This window comes from Gekko japonicus, unplaced genomic scaffold (genome assembly GCF_001447785.1).
Source record: "Gekko japonicus isolate JY-2015 unplaced genomic scaffold, Gekko_japonicus_V1.1 scaffold1716, whole genome shotgun sequence".
Classification (NCBI taxonomy): domain Eukaryota; kingdom Metazoa; phylum Chordata; class Lepidosauria; order Squamata; family Gekkonidae; genus Gekko; species Gekko japonicus.
Window position 1 is genome coordinate 121,714 of NW_015165868.1, and position 20,914 is coordinate 142,627.

The following is a 20,914-nucleotide window of genomic DNA, read 5'->3' on the forward strand; positions in this document are numbered from 1 at the left end:
CCCTAAATTGTTGAAATCCAACAACCCACTTCTTTCCCTCCTTTTTAGGAATTTGAAAGGGCAGGCAGGAAGGGAAGTTGTTCAATATTTCAGAATTCCACTCTGCAGCTGCTCACAGGCAAGCAGTATGTTCCCAAACCTTGCTATTCTGCTGCTAGAACACCACTCTGCAGCCTGTAATGTCAACCCACCCCTCTCCAAGGCTGAAGTTACAAAACGACACAGTGACTTCTCTCCAAAGAGAAATGAAAAAGAAATTAAAGAGAAATCCCTCTTAAAAGAGAGAAGGGGAAAAGAGGAGGAATCAAAGGCCATATCTAAAAATGTGAATTTCTGAAAAAGAAATTCCACTCACTGAAAACAACACTACAGATCAGATAAGTCTTCAGGAAGGAAGCAGTAAGACCGGGCCAAGCCAGGGAAGGAGAGAATGCTGCTATACGCACGGGACCCTCCTCATCCTTTGTGTTTTTGAGACCCGCCTAACTCTGATTTATTCATTGGAGCACTGCATTCAGCTGACCTTTCAGACTTGAATAGCAATGGAGAACTCCGGGCTCTAATTATACCACGTACAACAAATGTGGCATCTCCATTACCATTTCCATTGTTTTTCAGGAGACTAAAGGACAACATAAATATGCTGGATTCAATGACTGATTTATTCACCAATCTTCTGCATTCAGCTTGACCTTTCAATTCTGGTCTACAAAAGAGAATATTTGCCTCACCAAATTCAGCACGGTACAGAGCAAGGGAAAGCCTGGAAAACCGTTTGGAAACACCAGCGGAAATTCCCGTCAGTTATGGCAATTTCTTGTCAATGTCTCCAGCCACAAGAATCTATCATTGTCACTTCTTTTATGTCCCACAAAACACATTAAAAAAAAAAATCAAAAATGGCACAGAAATACCAATTCTGCTACACAATCGCAAGACATTTTAAATGTACACCAGAGACGGCACAATTCAATTGATTTCAAAAGACATACTGAATGAAAATGAATACACTCAACTTCAATTTCAGAAGCTTGCTGAAGAACAAGGGAGACTCCCAAAAACTACCTCATGGTACTCTGGACCCGAGCTAGTGGGCTTTATTGGATGGGATGTCACAGACACTAGCCAATATGTGCTATCACGCTTAAACAACCATGTTGCACAAACCATGTTTACATGCCCATCCGATAACAGGTGGGCTGTAAAAGTATGTATTTGCTAGGAGATTGCTAACTGGGTCTCAAAACAGAAGTCAATAACTAGCACACATTCCTTGTTGTACATTCCTACATTCACAACCTCTGTATCATCAGGAAAGTACCTTAAGATGAAGGAGAATTGTGGGTTGGATCCAGCCAGCTTCTTCACCCAGTCTCACCCAGTTCCCCTCCTTATTATAGCCTCCCAAATAGGGATGTCCAGGAGATTAAGTGGATGAAGCCTGGGAAGTTTGGGGAAGGATATAGTGCCATATAATGTCACATTCTGAGGAATTTCAGACAGGCGATATATTCCGGAAGAGGAACGGTTCCCAAACGGTTTCTGGTCTGTCATTTCAGACAGAACCGTTTGAGAACCAGTTCCCTTCCGGAATATATTTGTCATTTCATACACAATCGTTTCTGTCCCGTTTAGGAAATGGGGCTGAAGCATTTTACCTGTCAACCGGTTCCAAGTACTCCTCAGTTTCCTCTCCCGGTTCAGATGCACTTTTTCCCGCCGTTTTTCGCCCACGTGGGCGATCGCCGGCTTTTTTTTAAACGTTTGCTTTATAACGTTATAGCGCTATAACGGAATAGCATTATATCAATCCCATTGGAATGCATAGAGTGTTTTGTTATACTGCTATAGCGCTCTAAAGTGAACGTTCAAAAAAAAAAAAAAAGCCGGAGATCACCCACACGGGCGAAAAACGGCGGGGGAAAAGCGGGAAAAAGCGGTGCAGTCTGAAATGGCAAACCGCTTCAGATCCAGCTCTTTACCGGAAGGGGAAAGCTATGTGTGAAATGGCAGCCCTATACCGGTTCACTTCAAAACGGATCATTACCGGCTTGAAACCGGGTGAAACTGGGTAATGTGAAATTCCCCAATGTATCATTTATACAGCGGAGTATAATGTCATAGACTCTACCCTCCGAAACAGCAATTTTCTCTAGGGGAGCTGATCTCCATCATCTGGAGATCAGTTGTTATCTTGGGCGATTGCCCAGGTAGGAACCTGGAGGTGGGTGGCTTTTGTATGCAGAAGTCCCATGAAATCCAGCCTAGTCTTTTTGGATAGTCAAAGAGGAAACCCCCTCCCCCACTTTTCACCAGCAGAAAAGCTGACTGGACCTAACCTAGTGTCTACACACACCAATCCCGGTAGCATCCAAATGCCTTACTCACTGAGGTTCCATTTTAGTCCTGTTGTGGTGACGTCACTGCAAGCACTCCCGACGGGAATGAGGCCGCACCATTTCCCCTCCAGACCAGTGTTCACGTGAAGTTTGTGCTTTCCCTGGAAACACATCAAAGAGCTTCGATTTAGCTTTCCCCTAGATAGCATCATGCAAGACACCAACTTTAGAAGACACCCATATTCATGCAGAGCTGGACAGTTAAGTTGTAACACAAGGTTTCTAATGCTACATTCCAGTGGAGAGCTCCATAGGAAAAAGTCCCGTCAGGTTTAACTGCCAAGTAAACACACTTAGGATTGGCCTGCCTGGTTTGGAAAGCCTTGCCTTTATCTAACACAAACCTAACATTCTTATGAGCCTCTGAAAGTGTGGGTCCTCTTCTGTTTAAGAGACAAGCTTCAGAGCATTTGGCTGTTTCATCCCCATTATCACACACCGAGAACCATCCTAAGCAGGCCTACTCAGATGCATCTCTCATGTTAATCAGTCACATGGACTCCCAGGAAAGAGTTCTTAGGATTGCAGCCTTTGTTATACTTGTTTTCCATATTCATATCCCAGTGAAAGCCATACCCAGGAAAAAGCCAGTGGGTATGCCTCCCAGCCTAGAAAACTGATTTGCTCCATCTAGGAATCTTTTAAAAGAGGGCAACTGTAATTATTTCATTTTTTGGTGTGTGTGTTTCTTTAAATGTTTAGTGTGACTGCAGTAATGTAAGGAGAGTGATAGAGGGAGACAAGTGTGATGTGATTGGCTGGTGACTGAGAGTGTGGGAGGAGAGATGTCTCAGAGGATTTTCTGTTTGTGAAGTTTGGAGAGAGAGCATAGTCTGTGTGACTATGGGAGTCTGAGTCAATGCTGTGTGAATAAGACACACAGTTTAGTCTGTGTGACTATGAGAGTTGGAGTCTATTCTGTGTGAATAAAACAAAGAGTTTAGCCTGTGTGGCTATATATATTAGGCTTGCCAAACCGTGGCGGGGGATCCATGCGTCGTTGCAGGATCGCTGCCGTGGGGGGACAGCGATCCACGCTGCACCGGCGTCACCAGGATGTGACGCTATGCGTCGCCTTGGCAACGGGGCTGTTTAGTCCCATTGCCAGGGCGATGCATAGCGTCACATCCTGGCGACGCCGGTGCAGCGCGGATCGCTGTCCCCCCGTGGCAGCGATCCTGCGACGACACATGGATCCCCCGCCGCGGTTTGGCAAGCCTAATATATATGAGAGAGAGAGAGAGAAAGAGAGAGAGAGAGAGAGAGAGAGAGAGAGAGAGAGAGATATTAGATTGAGTGTCTAAGCCTGTCAGAGTGGAGTTTTGGAGTTTGAGAGACTGTTTGTGACACCAAGCTTTGCCAGTTATATTTACAAGTTCCTTTCTTCAGCAACAGTTCAAAATAACCAGAAACCTATTTTGTTCTTTTATAAATAAATCATTATTTGATTAAACTTATCCTAGCAATCAGTACAGTCCTTCCTCAGGGCCACATAGTCCTCTGAAATGCCCAGACACTAGGTCATTCTACCAAAATAGAGAGATTTGGAATTTTTAATTCCTGGTCGCAGCGGAAATGTACTAAATTTATGTACACAGAGCATGTTTTAAAGGAGAAGCAGTCTCCCCAATAAGTGAGGACGCCACAGCAACATTACAGTTTTTATCCTGATCTGGATAGCCCAGGCTAACCCGATCTCGTCAGATCTTGGAAGCTAAGCAAGGTCAGCCCTGGCTAGCATATAGATGGGAGACCTCCAAGGAATACCAGGGGTGTGACACAGAGGCAGGCAATGGCAAACCACCTCTGAACATCTCCTGCCTTGAAAACCCAACAAGGGTCACCCAAGTCAGCTGTGAATTGGCAGCACTTTCCACCACCACCACCACCACATTACAGTTTGCATTTAAAGGGTCAGAGCTACTTTTTAGGAGAAAATATTCAAAAAATAAATAAATCAGAGGTGGCCTTGATCGAATCATCTTAGCAGTGCCTTCTTAGCTGTGGCCACACATGATTCCTCTGGTTCACAGAAGATTTTTTAGGCTCATTCTCACCTTTATTGTACTCAAGTCTACACGAATACATGAAGCCGCCACACCGAATCAGACCCATCAGTCCATCAAGGTCAGTCTTGTCTAGTCAGACTGGCAACGGTTCTCCAGGCAGTGTTCCCTCTAAGCTGAGTTAGTGTGAGCTAGCTCACCGGGTTTTTTAGCCTCCAGATTACACATTTTTGTCTTAGCTCAAGAAGGATGGCTCCAGAGCAGACTAATTTATGCAGCAGCCAAATTGCTCGCTCACAATACCAATGCCAGTAGCTCACAAAGTAGAATTTTTGCTCACAGGACTCCACAGCTTAGAGGGTCTCCTGGGTCCTTGGCAGAGGTCTTTCACATCACCTACTGCCTGTTCCGTTTAACTGGAGATGATGAGGATTGAACCCGGGACCTTTTGCATGCCAAGGAGATGTTCTGCAACTGAGCCACAGCCCCTCCTGTCCGTTACCGGTTACATTCCTAATATCAGCCGCTCACTCCCCCAACCACAGACCGTCTTAAGTTTCAGTTCTGCACTCCACAGTTAGGAAGGTGATGCAAAAAGCTCCTTTCCTTATGAACCTTGGAATATTTTCAGTGCCATCGCTAGGAGATGCTTTATTGTTTGTAAATTTTTGATGAATGTTAGACCACTCTCACTTCTGGACTAATGGCGCAGTTGGACTACTCATTATAGTAAGGCAGGCTGCTCTTTGTCAGACTCTCTGTTCCCCATTAGAATGTCCACCGAGCCCGTCTATGGGTGTGAGATAAATGAGGTTTGCCTCATCCCCTTTTCCTAGTAGCCCCTTAAAACCGAATTTTGACTAGAGCAGCTGGCGAGTGAGTGGTTTTGACCCAGGAGTTCTCTTCCAGACGAATTACCAGATTTTATAAGTTTTACTGACTAAGCGTACATACTAAAACACACACATATTTGGGGAAGTTTTATATGCATGTACATATGCGCTGTCAAGTCACTATCAACATGCTTTCAAGGCAAGTGGGAAGCAGAGGTGGTTTTTGCCATGGCCTTCCTCTGCAGAGTCTTCCTTGGTGGTCTCCCACCCAAGTACTGATCCTGCTTGGCTTCTGAGAGCAGATGAGACCAGACTACACCATACCAGGCTACATCTTAAAGATCTGTAGACAGGCAGAATAACAGAAAATACCAGAAAATAACAGGGAAGATGCAGTTCCTAGCTAGATCTACCTATCATGTAGAAGTTCCTCTCCCACTGGGAGATAGATCAAAGGCTTCTAAAGGACAAAGGTGAGAAGTCGACTTGACAAATCTTGACCAAGACTTGAACCTCTGACTCCCCTATTTACAGGTTTCGCTGTAGTCTGGGTTCCCGTCTTGAGCCAATCAGGAATTTGGGTGCACGTTCCAAATTTGGGTACACATTCCAAATTTCCTCCTATTTCCTCCAATGACTTTCAAAGCAGGGATGAATGGCTTCTGGCACTCAACCCCAAAATTAGGGCCCTGGGTAAATGTGTGTCCTGAGTCCTGGGCAGGATGTGAGAGTTGTTAGAGGAGAAACACCCCACCGCCACCACTGAGAGGAACAGAGGCAGCCACAGAATGACCAAAAGGTGGTATCTGTGTGCCAATCCTACTCCTTCATCCCCCATTAATGAAGCTGATGGGCAGTAGATGCAGGATGGACAAAAGTAAATACTTCTTTACCAAAAAAAAGTGATTAAAATATGAAGCTCGTTGCCAGATGATATAGTGATGGCCACAGGCATTGATAGCTTTAACAGGGAATATTCATGGAAGTTAAGTCTATTGGAGTCTCCTAGCCATGATGACTAAAGACAACCTCCATGTTCAGATGCAGTCAACCTCTGAATCCCAGAGCCAGGAGGCAACATCATGGGCAGGCCTTGGCCTCCATGCCCTGTTGTTGGCTCTCCAGAGCAACTGGACGGCCACTGTGTGAGAGAGAATGCTGGCCAAACGGACCTTTGGTCTGATCCAGCAGGGCTCTTCTTATGTTGTTATGCTCTTACCAATCAGTGTAAAAATGCCAACTTAAAACAGGACAGGTCTGTTTTGTCATCAAACCATATGAATCTATCCATAACACAATCATCCTTAGCAACACCTCCTATTAGATACTGCTATGGTGAATGAGGCAGTGAATAATGAAAGGGAATAAGGGGCAATTTTAGAAAGCTATTATTATTTTAGAAAGCTATTATTATTCATTATAAGTAGGTAAAAGCTTCTGAACTTAAAAAAAAACAGGTGAATAAATATGGGGAAGAAAAACCCCTCTCCTTATTCAACCTATACGTTTCTGCTAAATTGCTAAAATAAACACTGGGTGTGTTCAGATGGCTCTTTAGATCCGCACGAGGCACAAGTGCCTCATGGATTTAAATGTAATGTCCAGACATCAACATCTGGGAAATGTCCGTCTTCTGTGAGCATCCCGTTTTGCCGCGCCTCGGAGCCATACTAAAAAGATACTACTTTAAATCTGGAGTGTTCGGTTCCGACGGGCCACTCGCGGACTTTCCCCCGTCTGATCGTTCCAGTGCACAATTAAAAATCTTGATTCTGCGCATGCGTGGATAAACAAGGCCACGATATCATGCCTATGTGCATGTGCAAAAAGTTGGTTTTTTAAAAGAACCCCCCGCCCGTGCCTCCTTCAGTGGACGCCATCTATACAATCCACAGCGGAAGCAGCGCGCAGTAAGGCGATTCCCCCAGGGGATGTCTGGTTGTGCGAGGATGGATTAAAAAGATCGGGATCAAATCTGAGCCAGCATAATGGTGGGATTAGCTGCCCGTCTGAAAGCACCCATAAACATTTTTGTCTGGTGGCAGATTCAGTTTATATTGGCTATCAGAAAAACACTAATTTTCCAACTGTTTCTTTGCCTGGAAAACTGGCAGTCTAACCTGGTAAGAAAGGCCATTTCCCCAAAATGCACCGGGGGGGTAGCGCACAATCATTTTATAAATGAATGTACATTAAACACACACACACACAAGCAATATTAACTAGCAGTGCAACAAGTCATAGCGGGCTTCTTTAGAATGACGGCACACTTCCTAGAGTCCTTTTCGCCGGATAGTCATTGGATATAAATTCCTTTCTAAAAAAATAGAACTTGAACAAACATCTAAAAGTCAAAACAAAGGAGCATACACATGCTTCTTGGGGATACACATTTCACCGAGTAAGCCCAGCTTTTTGCCACACTAGTTTTAACTTCTTAAATCTCAGGGATGCAGATTACAGTTCTTAAAAGTGACAAAGATTTGAGTCCACTGGCACCTTAAAGACTAGCAAGGTTTCCAGGGTAAAAGCTTTCAAGAGTAGGAACTCCATTCATTAGATACTGAAGGTATCCGATGAAGGGAGCTTTGACTTATACCCTGGAAATCTTGTTCTGGGTCAGACTCTTGGATGTGGGTGTCATTCAGTGTCAGGAGGAAGAGGAGAAGGAGAGATTGGATTTATATCCCGCCCTTCACTCAGCGTTTCAGAGCAGCTGACAATCTCCTTTCCCTTCCCCTCCCCAAAACAGACACCCTGTGAGGCAGGTAGGGCTGAGAGAGCTCTTTCGAGGACTGCTCTTGAGAGAGCAGCTCTGAGAAAACTTGTGACTGACCCAAGGTCCTACCAGCAGCTGCATGTGGAGGAGTTGGGACTCAAACCCGGTTCTCCCAGATTAGAGTCCACGTTCTTAACCACTACACCAAACAGAAGTCTCTGTGGCCTTAGTGTTAGGGTGGGTTAAAGTCACCCTGGCTCCTCTCTCTCCCGTGCTGGGCCTCTCCACTACCTAGCTGAGAAAGCCTGGGCACGTCCTCCTTGGCCTTGTGCTGAGTCACTGCCTAAGGTTGCCAACCCCCAGGGGGAGCCTGGACTTCTCCCAGAATTACAACTGATGTCCAGAATACAGAGATCAGTTCCCTTGGAGGAGAGGTCAGCTTTGAAGGGCAGACTCTACGGCATCATATTCTCACGATGCCCCCTCCCCAAACTCCACCCTTCCCAGGCACCACCACCAAATCACCAGGAATTTCCTAAGCCAGAGTTAGTAAACCTAAACCGCATCCACCCGAAGTTCCAGGGAAACCCCGCACAAAAGAGGGTGCTCCCACAAGACTTCAGATGGGGGTGTGGCTTCACCCCCGGCCGGGCAGTTCCCCTGGCCATATTTGGAGCTTGCTGACCAGTTGGCAACAGACCCAGCTGTAGCTTATTACAGGGACCCTGTGGCTTTGCTGGCACTGCTGGCATTTTGATCACTCTTTGCTGTCTCAGCTGGCCTCTCCCTGGGGTGTGGCCGGAACGGAACCACATCGCTGGAATTGCTAAGTGGAAGATCAGTGGAGGGATGGGTTTGCTGACCCCAAACACTATGCTTGAAATCCTTGGTGTGTGTGTGTGTGTGTGTGTGTGAAAGTTATAATTGTGCGTGCATTTTCTTTTAAAAGCATCTTGTTTCATAGTTGCCGTATGTGTAAAATACAGGAAAGAAACTAATTTCTCCTACGCATGCGATACTTCATTGACGTTTGTGGTAATAATGGGTTGTGCTTGGGAGCAATTGATGAAAACGGGTGTTTTCTGCTAGACTTTAGCTCAGAGCTGGTAGGCCTGATGCTTCATCTGAGACTGAAGAGGACCCATTGAAACAGACATGATTGTCAAAATGATGCGGTGTTGAGCTGAAACACAGTCATGAAGCAGAGTGTCCTGCAATTGAGGCCCACTCTAGCAAACATCCCATAGCACTTTGGAAGGTAACTCACTGTGTAGGTTTTTAGTTTCATCCAAGAATTTTCTTTTTTTGGTGAAGATGCTTGAAATCTATATCAACAGATGTTAAGAGAATGATGCAGCCAGGTATGCTGAAATTCTACTGATCTATATAGGAGAATGGAGCAGATCTCTCCCACCAAAATGAACGAGACCTTGACTTGATCTCATCTGCCAGATGTGCTATTAATCATGGAACATCAGTAGATCAGCATGAGAAACAGGAGAGGGACAATTCCAGGTTTCTGTGGGCCTCTACACAAGACACCTCAAGTGGGTTCACAGTCACCTAACCCTTTCAAATCCTCTTCTCTGCTTTCTGATACATGCCAGGTGAGACATAAAGCAGGGTTGAGAAACTATGGCCCCGGTCACACGGGCAGGAAAATGCGGGGGTGGGGAGTGTGGCTGTTTGCCCCGGAGCAAAATAACGCACGGCTGCGCGATCAGATGTTGCGTCAAGGTCCCGTGGTTAGGGGGGAGGTGCCGATCACAGGACAATCCTGCGGCGCGGCAAAGAAGCGGCCTCCCTAGCAAAAGGCTCTGCAGGTTTAACCCCTTCCAGGGCTGCAGAGGAATGCAAACTGTGTCCTCCGTCTGGTCCCCTCCAGGAGGAGCTTCAGCCGGGCCGCCCTCCCGCCATGCCCCCCCCCGAATCTCCCCCTCTGCCGCCCAGTGCAGAGAGTTCCTCTCAAGCAGGCTGAGCCAGGATTGGGGGGGGGGTACGGAAAAGAGGAGGGGATGTATTGTTTGTTTTTAAACGAAGTGTGCGCATGCGCCGTTGGGTGCTTGTGCGCATCCCATGGAGACTTGGAAAAAAACTTTTAGCGACGGGACATGGGCGGGCGCCGGATGCCATGACCTACCACCGGAAATGCAATCAGGCGCCCACCCTTGCCTCGCGGTTTCCGGAAACTAGTACCTCGGAGGTACTAATTTTTTACCCCGCATCTTCGGCGGGAAGCCTCGGTTTTGCCACGGGAGCTCTATGCTTCCCAGATGTAGCGCTGTGATTGCGCCCGGAAAATCTGCCTATCTTCCGTCTCTGTAGTGTGACTAATGCTCCGTGTGACCGCAGCCAATGACTAGAGTTATTTCTTCTATGCCATTGGCTTTAGTCCTTCCCACTTTGCAACACGCAACTTGCAGGCGAGAGATTCTTTAGGCTCCGCCTGCAGCGTTGTCAAACACTCCTTTCCCATCTAATCCAGGGTGGGCCCTGGCAAAGTCCCTACTCATCCAATCCCTGGTATCAGCCAAGGTTAGCTCGGAGAAAGGAAGGATGGGATAAGGTGGCCTTCTGATGCACCTTACTCGGCCGTGTTTACAGGAATGAACCATTTTCCATGTGTGAGGGGAGTTTTTGCTTTGCGGAGATCAAAGTTTAGAACGATCTCTTCTTCTTCATCATCCTTTTAGGAGTTCTACAAGCGGGCGACCTGCGAGGACCCACAGGGAGGGATTTCATCCTGCTGTCTTGTCCACCTTCAGATGCTATTCAATTTTCCCTCTTTCTCACAACTGTTTATTAACTCTTTTATTTGTATGCACAAACACCTGCCAGTTCAACTCTCTTCCCATTAGCCAGTGATAACCACTGATTGGGCTATTTGCAATTTGTGTTATTTTCAGGGACAAGCTACTTGTAGCCAGGGGTCATTTTCTAGAAAAAGAGGTCCAGGAGCTCATGAGCACAACTCATTAGCATAACTCATTTGCATATGCCACACCCCCTGACATCACCGGAAGTGTGTCAGAAGGCAATACCCACCGCTCAGGCTCCGCTGGACTGTTTTGGATTGCTAGCTATTGGGGGGGGGGGGAACATGTAGAGCTGTCCTCGCAGAGGAGGGAGAGCTTGCACCTGAATAAAACTTGGTCTTAAAGGTCCCACTGGACTGTTTTGGACTGGGGGGACGGGGGGAGCTCTGCAACTTACATGGCTGCTTCTTGCTCTGACTGAGGGCTCCTGGGAGCAGGGGGTGGGGCTTGTTGCATGTGCCCGCCCCCTGGGCTCTTTACTGCCAGAGCTCTGCTCCTGTGCGCTCCTGCAGGAAATGACCCCTGCTTGTAGCCATCAGAAACAGACTCTCAGCTGATGAGAGATCACCTTGGGGTCAACTTTTGCTCTCCTGCTAGGGAATCTTACTGTGTATCAAATAAAGCTTTTTTTTTGGGGGGGGGGGTCAGAAACTAACTCCTGGCTGATCAGCTGGAAGCCAGGCACTTCTGATTTCTCACGCTGGAAACTTTACTGCAACAGGGAGCCCAGAAGCATTACATTTGTCCCTGCCCAGCTTTCTGTGTGTGTGTGTTTGTGTGTGTGTGGAAAAACAAGCTCTTTCTCCTCTCTGTTTTACAGCTTCACTATGTAGCTATTTTGGCTGAGGTGGGGTAGATAAGAACCTGACTTCCAGCTGATTTCTCAATCAGTTGTGTGTCTGTGGTACATTGGTACTATTGCTTTAAGGACAACTTCCAGCGGCTCTCTAGAAAGGAGAGGCTCAGGTCTTGTAACTGTAACTGGAGGAGGAGTTAGAATTTACTGAGGCCTAGTTGTGGCCTGTTCTCTTAGTTGACTGTTGTGTTCCAATAAACATATTTCTTATGAACACTACTGTCTCCAGTTCTGATCCTTTCGCTCCCTAAAGACATAATAGTGTCAGCGTCTGATCAAGAGGTAGCTGACAAACAGCTGCTTGGATTGTTTGATGCAGACTGAACCATTGTGAGTGCTGAATAAGGTGAACTACTGAACAGGTTCACTGAGAAATTCAGACATCTCTGCTTCTTTGTGAGCCTGCAGATGATCAGGTCACACGTATAAACAAAAGACAAATAACACATTTTATTTATTTTTTTTGCGGTCAAATCACAGCTGAGTTATGGAGACCCCATAGGGCAGGGGTGTCAAACTCATTTGTTACAAGGGCCGGATCTGATATAAATAGGACTTGTCAGGCCAGGCCATGTGTCATAAAATGTAATGCCAGGCAGCAAAGATATTAACTTTATAAAGGACACCAAAAACACAGTTAAAGCATTTTTTTAAAACTTAAAATACAAACATGCTGAAAATGGTAACACTCTTCCCATATTTCATTTAACAGTCTGATAACTGACACTTCCCAAACCTTCCCCCCCCCCTTTAAAAGATGCCTACCTAAAATGAAAAGATGGGGGGATAGTGGGATTTGCCAATGCAATTTTAAAAATAAAACATCAAGAAAAAGCACAAAAATCACAGCAGAAACTAAAACTAAAAATATAAAATGCTCTGAGTCTAGGAAAACATGAAATGGCTGGGCCTTGAAAGCTTCCCCCACCCCCGGTCTACTCAGAGTGGCAGTGGCTCTCCAGTGTAATGCCCCCTTTGGCTGTGGGTTCCCAGGTTAGAGTACTCACTCAGGCACCTGTTCTCAGGCCCATTCAGCAGAGACAAGCTTATCTTACCTCGCACAATATCTTACCTGCAAACTTACATTATCACAAATGGCTAACGTTATAAGACAGTATTACCAAGGTTTGTCAAGTAGAGATGAGATTCATAATCTTTACCCCTTTAACTCCATGAAATAATACACTCATGTTTGTTTAAAAGGTCCTTCTGTTAAATTGTGACGATTTGTAATATTTACTGATTTAGTTTATAACTGTTATTGAGTTGCATTTTCATGAAGCTGTATCTTTGTTACTGGTGAAAGCATGGCTTAATTTACTTTGGATACATTAATAAAAAAATTAAAAAAAAATCAAGTCTTTATTTGCAAGCAGACAAATTCAACAGACATACAAACACTGGAAACTGAAACGCCACTTCATTGAAATACATTGCAGCTCAAAAAAAGTTGCAAAGAAAATGTGGGATGGATTTTCCATGCAGGTTTCTGGGCCCAGACAGACTATTCTGGGACTGGAATGACAGCCCCCAGAGTGGAATTCCATTTCCAGAATGCAGCTGCTACTCCCAGGGACCATCATTCCACTCTGGGGCCAGAAGCAGACCATAAAACAGATAAAAGAGATAAAACCCCTTAGATAGGAGCCTGTGCAGAAGGAATGTTTTAGCCTGGTACCTAAAGGGATGTAAGGCATGTGCCAGGCAAACCTCAAGGGGGACAGCATTCCAGAGGTGAGGAGCCATCACTGAAAAGGCCATGGTTATAGATGCAACCTGCTTCACCTCTGCAGGTGTGGGCACAGACAGTATGACTTTGGAAGAGGATGTTCAGAGGCCAGCGAGTGCAAGAATCAAGAGATAGAGCTGGAAGCCATGAACACACCTCAGCCATGGACATAATAACTCACCATCTCATAGCTTGAGTTTGCATATAGGCATGCTAATTCTGGACTACAACTTTACAAGAGCTGCATGGATTGTTGAGATTATGGGACGGATTCAGATTTCTGCTAACTGAACAGGGCAGGGGCTACTGTAGCTGATTCACCCCTCTTTTGCCTCTGACTCTCCCCTCGTTTTGTTCCTGTGGGGGGAGGGGGTTAGGCTGCAGCAGGATGGAAAAAATGAGAAAGTCCTGTTCTGCTGCTGGAAATTCCTCCCGTCTGTGAATATTACTGCTGGATCTGACCCTATGTGTATGAAATGTTTGGGAGGAAAAGCCCTGATAAATGCTAAAAGTCATGATTGATAGTTACACCAAAAAAGTGGGAAAGAGCCCGGGGGAAGAATCGGAACAAAGGAAGACAGTCTGTCAAGGGGCCAAGATGAAGCTCAGTGATTTGATAACACGCACAGATCTTTGTATTTTTGGACGGAATACTGCAGGGAGCGTCAGCGGGAGGTCTCAGCGTGTGCCGTAGCTGGCCTCATGTAACATACCAGCAAATATGAGAGAAACGGAAAAGAAGACAACAAATAATGCTAATCACTACTTTTTGCGAAAGGACATTGTGGCTGACAACTGCTCTTAAAACACCGTCTCCCTTGGGTGGTGTCTTGCGAGTGCATTTGGACAAAGGAAAAGAGAATGACTGAAGTATAACCTCCTCCTTCTAAAGTGCATTCTATGGCATCGGTAAATAACTTGTGACTCTGTCTCTTTGAAATTCTTTTCTTCTTTTTTAAAGCTTTCAGACAGACTACTCCTTATGACTATGATCTTTGGAAGAGAAGTATAGCAAGGGGGGAAAAAACAACCCTGTACAGATAGACATCTGCTTGATATCTGCAACGATATGTTTAATCAATCAAAAAAAAGACTTGTGGCCCCTTAAAAAAAAGGACACATTTATTAAATGCTGAAGTTAATGCATAAGTCTTTAAGGTGCAATAGGACCCTTGCTTTTTCTGACTATGGTGAACTAGGCAGGCCACCTTCCCCTGGAATTTTATCTGTGATGAAATTATTCAGCATCAGGATCTTAAGGTGTTATAGAGGCTGATTTCGCACTAGAGCTCCCTCGATGTTGCGCCGCCGTTTGCCCCGATACTATTGGTCAATTTCACACCTGAAGCCGCAGGGCTGCATTTGACCCGCGGCTTCGCCCAATTTCCTCCGCAGTTTCGTGATCCTCAAAAAACAGGATCACGAAACTGCGGGGGAAATCGGGCGAAGTCGCGAGTCAAAATGCAGCCCCGCCTTTACTGCAATTTCCGTCCACTCTCTCCGAGGAAGCTTCCCCTTCTCCCTGCACACGCCAAGAGGGACGACATACTGTCCTCTTTTGGCACCCTGAGGCAGATGGCCCTCTCGCCATCTACTTCCATCCTTAGCTACTAAGTTAGTAGCTGTCCCTACTCTTTCCTATCCAAAAACCTACTTCTCAAATAAAACAGAAGTATTTCTCTGCTAAACTTGCAAGGTGGCTCTGTGTAGCTTTGTATGCTGAGTACCCTGGTAAAGTGACACTCCCGCGTTTGTAGCTTTATTTAAGCACTCTGCTAACTAATGGGAACTGGACTCACTACACCAGTTAACCCCAATAGCCACAGCATTGTAACATGTGCTAAAGCAATGGAGATGGTGAAATCACGTTCCGACTCTGCTTGGGATCCAGCACAAAACGTCACCACATCAATCATGGAGGCAGTACGAAATCCGCTTCCACAGTGAGACCGTGCATCAGGTCATAGCCCATAGCTATCTGGCCAAGACAGTGGTGCAGATCTCATGTCTCAGCTGAGAACAGGTGAGGCAATGTGCACCACGATGTGCTGCGGGCTGAGGCACCTTGGAGCTTCCAAATAAGCAAAATAAATAAATAAATAAATAAATAAAAAAGGAAAGCTAAAGCAAAAGCAACCTGGCTTAATTATTCTCTTTAATGCTTCTGCTGCCTCCAAAGTGGAAAGCGTGGAAAGAGCCTTAACGTTTTAGCTTTTGAATCCAAGCCTGACCATACTTTAATTAATGCTACCATGGATAAAAACCATGTCATATAATGCGGCTGCATTGATTTTTACCTTATTAAGCCCCTTTTGGGGGGAAAAAATATCCCAACCTCTGATCAATCAGAAAAAATTGATTCAGTTCTTTTTCCATTTTCATTTCGCGTCTGGTGATGGAAAATAAAGATCAATGCTAAAGTTCAGCCTTACGAAGAAAACATCCAAAGGGGTCCCCCCCTCCCCACATAATATGTGTAATATAAAACAAGAGGGAGGGTTTTTTCACATTGTGTTGTTCATATTGCTTCCTGTTTGTTTGTTTGTTAGTTTGTTTGGCTCATACTAATGTATTAGTTTGATTAGAAAGCACTACAAAGCACAGAGTTAATTAATTACATTCAGTTTTCGTTACCAGCAAAACAGGACGGAATGGCACTCTGGAAAAACAGGCCTTGTGGCAACGGAATCGGGTTGCAACTCATTTAACTTCACAGTGGCGTGAAACCCAGTGAAAAACAAAATCGCTTTGAAGGTTTCCCTGCTAAGGATGTGTCTTAAAGTGCCTTAAACATGAAGTATCCCTCAGTAGAGATAAGCAGGGGGAAAAATCCTAAAGTAACTGAATCTGACTGCTCACATGCCACCCGAGAGCACCTGTGTGAGATACGTGGTGGTTGCCTGGTCCAAGCTGGCCCTCAGAGAAGCGACAGCATGCTCTCGGCACCTCTTCTTTGTTGTAATAAAAAGGTAAAGGTTCCCTTGCTCGAAAGCCAGTCGAATCCGACTCTAGGGTTGCGGTGCTCATCTCCGTTTCAAAGCCGAAGAGCCAGCGCTGTCCGAAGACGTTTCCATGGTCATGTGGCCGGCATGACTAAACACCAAGGGGCATGGAATGCTGTTACCTTCCCACCAAAGTGGTACCTATTTATCTACTTGCAATTTCTTGCTTTCGAACTGCTCGGTTGGCAGGAGCTGGAACTAGAGATGGGAGCTCACTCCGTCATGCGGCACACTCGGGTCTCGAACTGCTGAACTAACGACCTTCCACAGCCTGCAGTGCAGCGTCTTAACCACTTGAGCCACCGCAGCTCCTTTTGTTGTAATACTGACATGGAAATAGCAGCTCCACAGGTTGGTTGAGGCTGGGCAACGGCATGGCAAGTCCCAATCTGAACCAGGCCTGCATGTACCTGGGAACTCAGTCCCAAGACTGGAACTTCCAGACCTGGGGTTGCCAACTCTGGGTTGGGAAATACCTGGAGATACTGGGAGTGGAGCCCCATTTTCTCCAGGGGGACCCATCTCTGTTGTCTGGTGATCAATTCTAATTCTGGGAGATATCCAGGCCCCAGACCAACCCTATCCTACCTTACCCAGACCTGTTAACCAGACAAATAGGGTTACCATCCCTTCTTGGGATCACCAGGGAGGGGGGGGGAGGACACTTCTGGGCTATCGCTTCCTGTTTCAGAACAGGAAGTGATGACATGACACTCTAAGAATTTTGAAATTCCTTGAGAGTCATGATGTCACTTCCTGTTCTGAAACCGGAAGTGATGTCCAGGCATCCATGGATACGGTTCCCCCCATTTTCTCCTCAGTGCTCCATGGAGCAAAGGTGGGGGACAGGGAGCACCGTGGGGAGGTTCCCTATCAGAACAGGGTATGTGGCAAGCCTATAAAGTGGGAAGACAAGGACACTGAAATGTGAGAACTGGCCCTAAAACACTAATCTTATTCTAAGCAGAGGTGCTCAGGCACAGTACAGATGTGGCGAAACAGCTCTTGCTTTTGTGATGGCAACTTTCAACCGGGCAACCTCTACTCTTGATAAGGATCAATTAAAAATAATAATCTGAATCACAGAAGGAAGTCAAAATCAGAAAACTTCCTGCTTGAAACACAGTCTTGGGAATAACACCCTCAGTCCTAACCACCACCCCCAACTTGGAAATAATTTCCTGTGATTTTTACAGCACTTAGTTCCAAATAAAAATATGCAGTATCAGGTACTTTTTAGCATAAACCCATAAGAGTTTCGATAATTTGAAAGGGAATCCCAGACTTCTTATAACTGGAATTGAATTGCACATTTGGGAATAGATTGCAGCCATATTAAATTAGATCTGACCCTTAGCTATTACACAGTGACCTCTTGCTAAATGCATTACCATTGCAGTAGCAGTGACCATTTTCTCAAAGATTTATAAACCTCCTCAAGCAGAATTTACTTCTTCCTGACTTCTCATTTATCATCGTAGCCATAATCCTGATGAATGATCCCTACAGAAAGAGTGCTACATTAGAAGACCACCGAAGGCTATCAGAAATGATTTTGTGATCCAGTACAGGAAAACAAAACCAAGTTAAACAGTTGACATTAGAGCAAGTCTTATGGACGTACAATATCTGTGGAAGATATCGTGGGACGAAGCTGACTTTTTGAGTTTGTGTCAATCTGGCCTTATCATCAGGCACTATGGGGTGGCCCACTTCTTAGGGGTGCTATTAAAGGCTCAGGAGGGAAAGCAGCATAGTATAGCCCAATCTCTTCAGAAGCTATTCAGGATCAGTACTTGGATGGAAGGCCACCAAGGAAGACTCTACAGAGAAAGGCAACGGCAAACCACCTCGGCTTCTCAGTGGCCTTGAAAGCCCCTTGCTGGGGTCACCATAAGTTGCTTGTGACTTGATGGCAGTTCTGTACATATTAAGGGGTTAGTTCCAAATTTCCATTCCTCCAGTGGTAGAGCCTTCCTCCCGTGCAAGCAGTCTTACCTTTCAGATCACATGAAAGGGCCTTATATGGAACCAGACCATTGGTCCATCAAGGACCAATGCTCTCCAGGGTCCCAGACAGAGGTCTTTCATACTACCTGATCCTTTTTAAGTGGAGGAGCTGGGGAGTGAAGCTAGGACCTTCTGTGAGCTAAGCAGATGCTCTACACCAGGGGTGTCGAACTCATTTGTTATGAGGGCCGTAGCTGACATAAATGAGACCTTGTTGGGCCGGGCCATGTGTGTCATAAAAGGTAATGTCAATAGCAGAGATATAAACTTTATAAAGGACACAAACACAAAGGGTTTTTTTCACTTAAAATAAATAAAAACATGTTAAAAACATTAGCACTCTTGCAATATTTTTTTAATTTAACAGTGTCTGATAACTGACAACTCTTGCTCTGAATTATTGCATCAAAATGTCTGTGCTGTTGCAATCTTGAGTATGTTGTTCAGGTGTGTATCTGTAAGCTGCAAACCTACGATGACGCAGCAGCAGCAGAACTGGAAGAAGAAGCAGAAGACAGCCAGTTCCACTGCGGGCCTGACGGAAGCCCTCCGGGGGCCTGATCTGGCCCCGGGGCCGCATGTTTGACACCCCTGCTCTACACTGAGTCATGACCCTTCTCCAAAGGGAAGGCGCCTTGTACTGGTGGAAATCTCTCTGTATTAGAGAAGACTATATCATTGCCAGAATGGAAACTCTGGATCCAACATATGAGCTGCAGAGTAGCTTGATTTTCACTGTGGTGCTAACCTGTCCCAGGTCAGTATCGCTACAGACTGTCAGCGGGGGCTCTCATAGAACACTCTTCTACACAATTGTTTCCTCCTCACAGAAAACTAGGTGGCACTAACTTTCTCTGTGGAATAAATTGTTTTCTATGGGCAGGTGCTCAGTCAAGGAGAGCCACGGTGGAGTAGTGGTTAAAGGGCTGGAGTAGGATCAGGGAGACCCAGGTTCGATTTCCCCACTATGCGATGGATGCTTGCTTTGGGCAAGCAACACACTCTCAGACAAGCCTACCTCACAAGGCTGTTATGAGGACAGCAATGGAGAAGAAGAGAAACGATGTAAGCTGCTTTGTCCAGAGCCATGCCGGCTATCAAGAACTCTTATGTTTAAAGAACGATGGCAGGATCAGCCCAGCTGGGGCACACACATTGTCTTTCTCTCCCTCCTCCTGCTCTGCTTTGCCTCCTTGAACCGAAACACTCCTGAAATTTCAGCAGAAAAATACTGTTTATCCCCGAAATTTCAGAAGTGCTTTAGTTTGTTTATTATTAACCCCAAACGAAGTAGGATATTTTGGGCGTCGTTTCGGTCCATAACTATCACCCTTATTTTGTAGTGTTAATTTTTTAAAAAATAATGCAATCCTAAACAGACTTACACTCTTCTAATATTGGCCTCGATGGATAACTCTGCATAGGATTGTACTCTCATCTGTCTGGTTCTCTCTCTGCTGCCTTGAATTTTAGATTTTTTTTAAAAAGGGATTTAAAAAATAAATAAATCCAGTATTGCTATTGATTACATTGCATTCCTAGAGAACGTCTCCTGTGCAGCACCCACTGGAATGAACGGAAGATCACAAGCGCATGGCAGAGCGCTATCTGCGCATAATATCCCTCACGGGTTCTGTATCCGCACCTACACAGAATTAGCTTCCCAAACTTTCTGCATATAGTCATAAACACCATCCGACAGGTACTTGGAATGCCACATGTTTCTCGCCTACAGTCGAAAGCACCGGGGTGCCTCCGTGCCAGGGCATCTATTCAAATAAAGCAAAGAGGCTATCAATTTTGGAGCTCACTCCCACCTGCGGTGCAGAGCAGCCTTTGTGTATTGACTTTCTGAGCATGCTCCCGCTTCTCCTTCGAAGTCACATGGATTTCAAACACAAACTGCTCATTAAAATTGCATACCACTGTGGTGCTTTTTTTTTTTTTTTTTGCATATGTACCCTTATTTGATGTGCCTTTTGAAGAAAGTTAGAGGGGATTTAAGATTAGAGGGGAGGAACGGAGCTGGGAGTTGTCACTGTTTCAGAGTTAAATCACTCCTTGCCTCGTGTTCTTTCCTTTTGTGTTTTAAATGATGCTCTATTGTAGTTTGTTTTTGTAATATGATTAGTCGCGTGGCAGGGTGTAACCATCCTCATATGGGCCTGCTGTTATTTAAATTTTAAATATACACAACCTGGCACCCATACATAGCAAATTTGGAAGAACCCATGTAATCTGCACACCAGGATATAATGTTGATGCCAGGGAAGGAATTTAGCAAAGCTGTTGGGGGATGGATCCATCCAATGTTTCTGCACAAATGAGATGAAGAAGAAGGGATTGGATTTATAACCTGCCCTTCACTCAGAGTGGCTTACAATCACCTTTCCCTTCCCCTCCACACAACAGACACCCTGTGAGGTAGGTGGGGCTGAGAGAGCTCTGACAGAAACTGCCCTTGAGAGAACAGCTCTGAACGAACTGTGGCTTGCCCAAGGTCATCCAGCAGCTGCAAGTGGAGGAGTGGGGACTCAAACCCGG

General features: G+C 45.6%; 1 protein-coding gene across 1 annotated transcript in view; it reads right to left on the reverse strand.

The window, feature by feature from the left end:
* Positions 1-20,914, reverse strand: part of TPK1 (thiamin pyrophosphokinase 1) — a gene marked incomplete at its 5' end in the record, with an annotated part of 382,875 nt that overhangs the window by 103,947 nt on the left and 258,014 nt on the right. Inside the window, one exon of the mRNA XM_015411248.1 lies at positions 2,389-2,500. Within this exon, the coding sequence (XP_015266734.1) occupies positions 2,389-2,500 (112 nt within the window). The remainder of the gene's footprint in view (positions 1-2,388; positions 2,501-20,914) is intronic.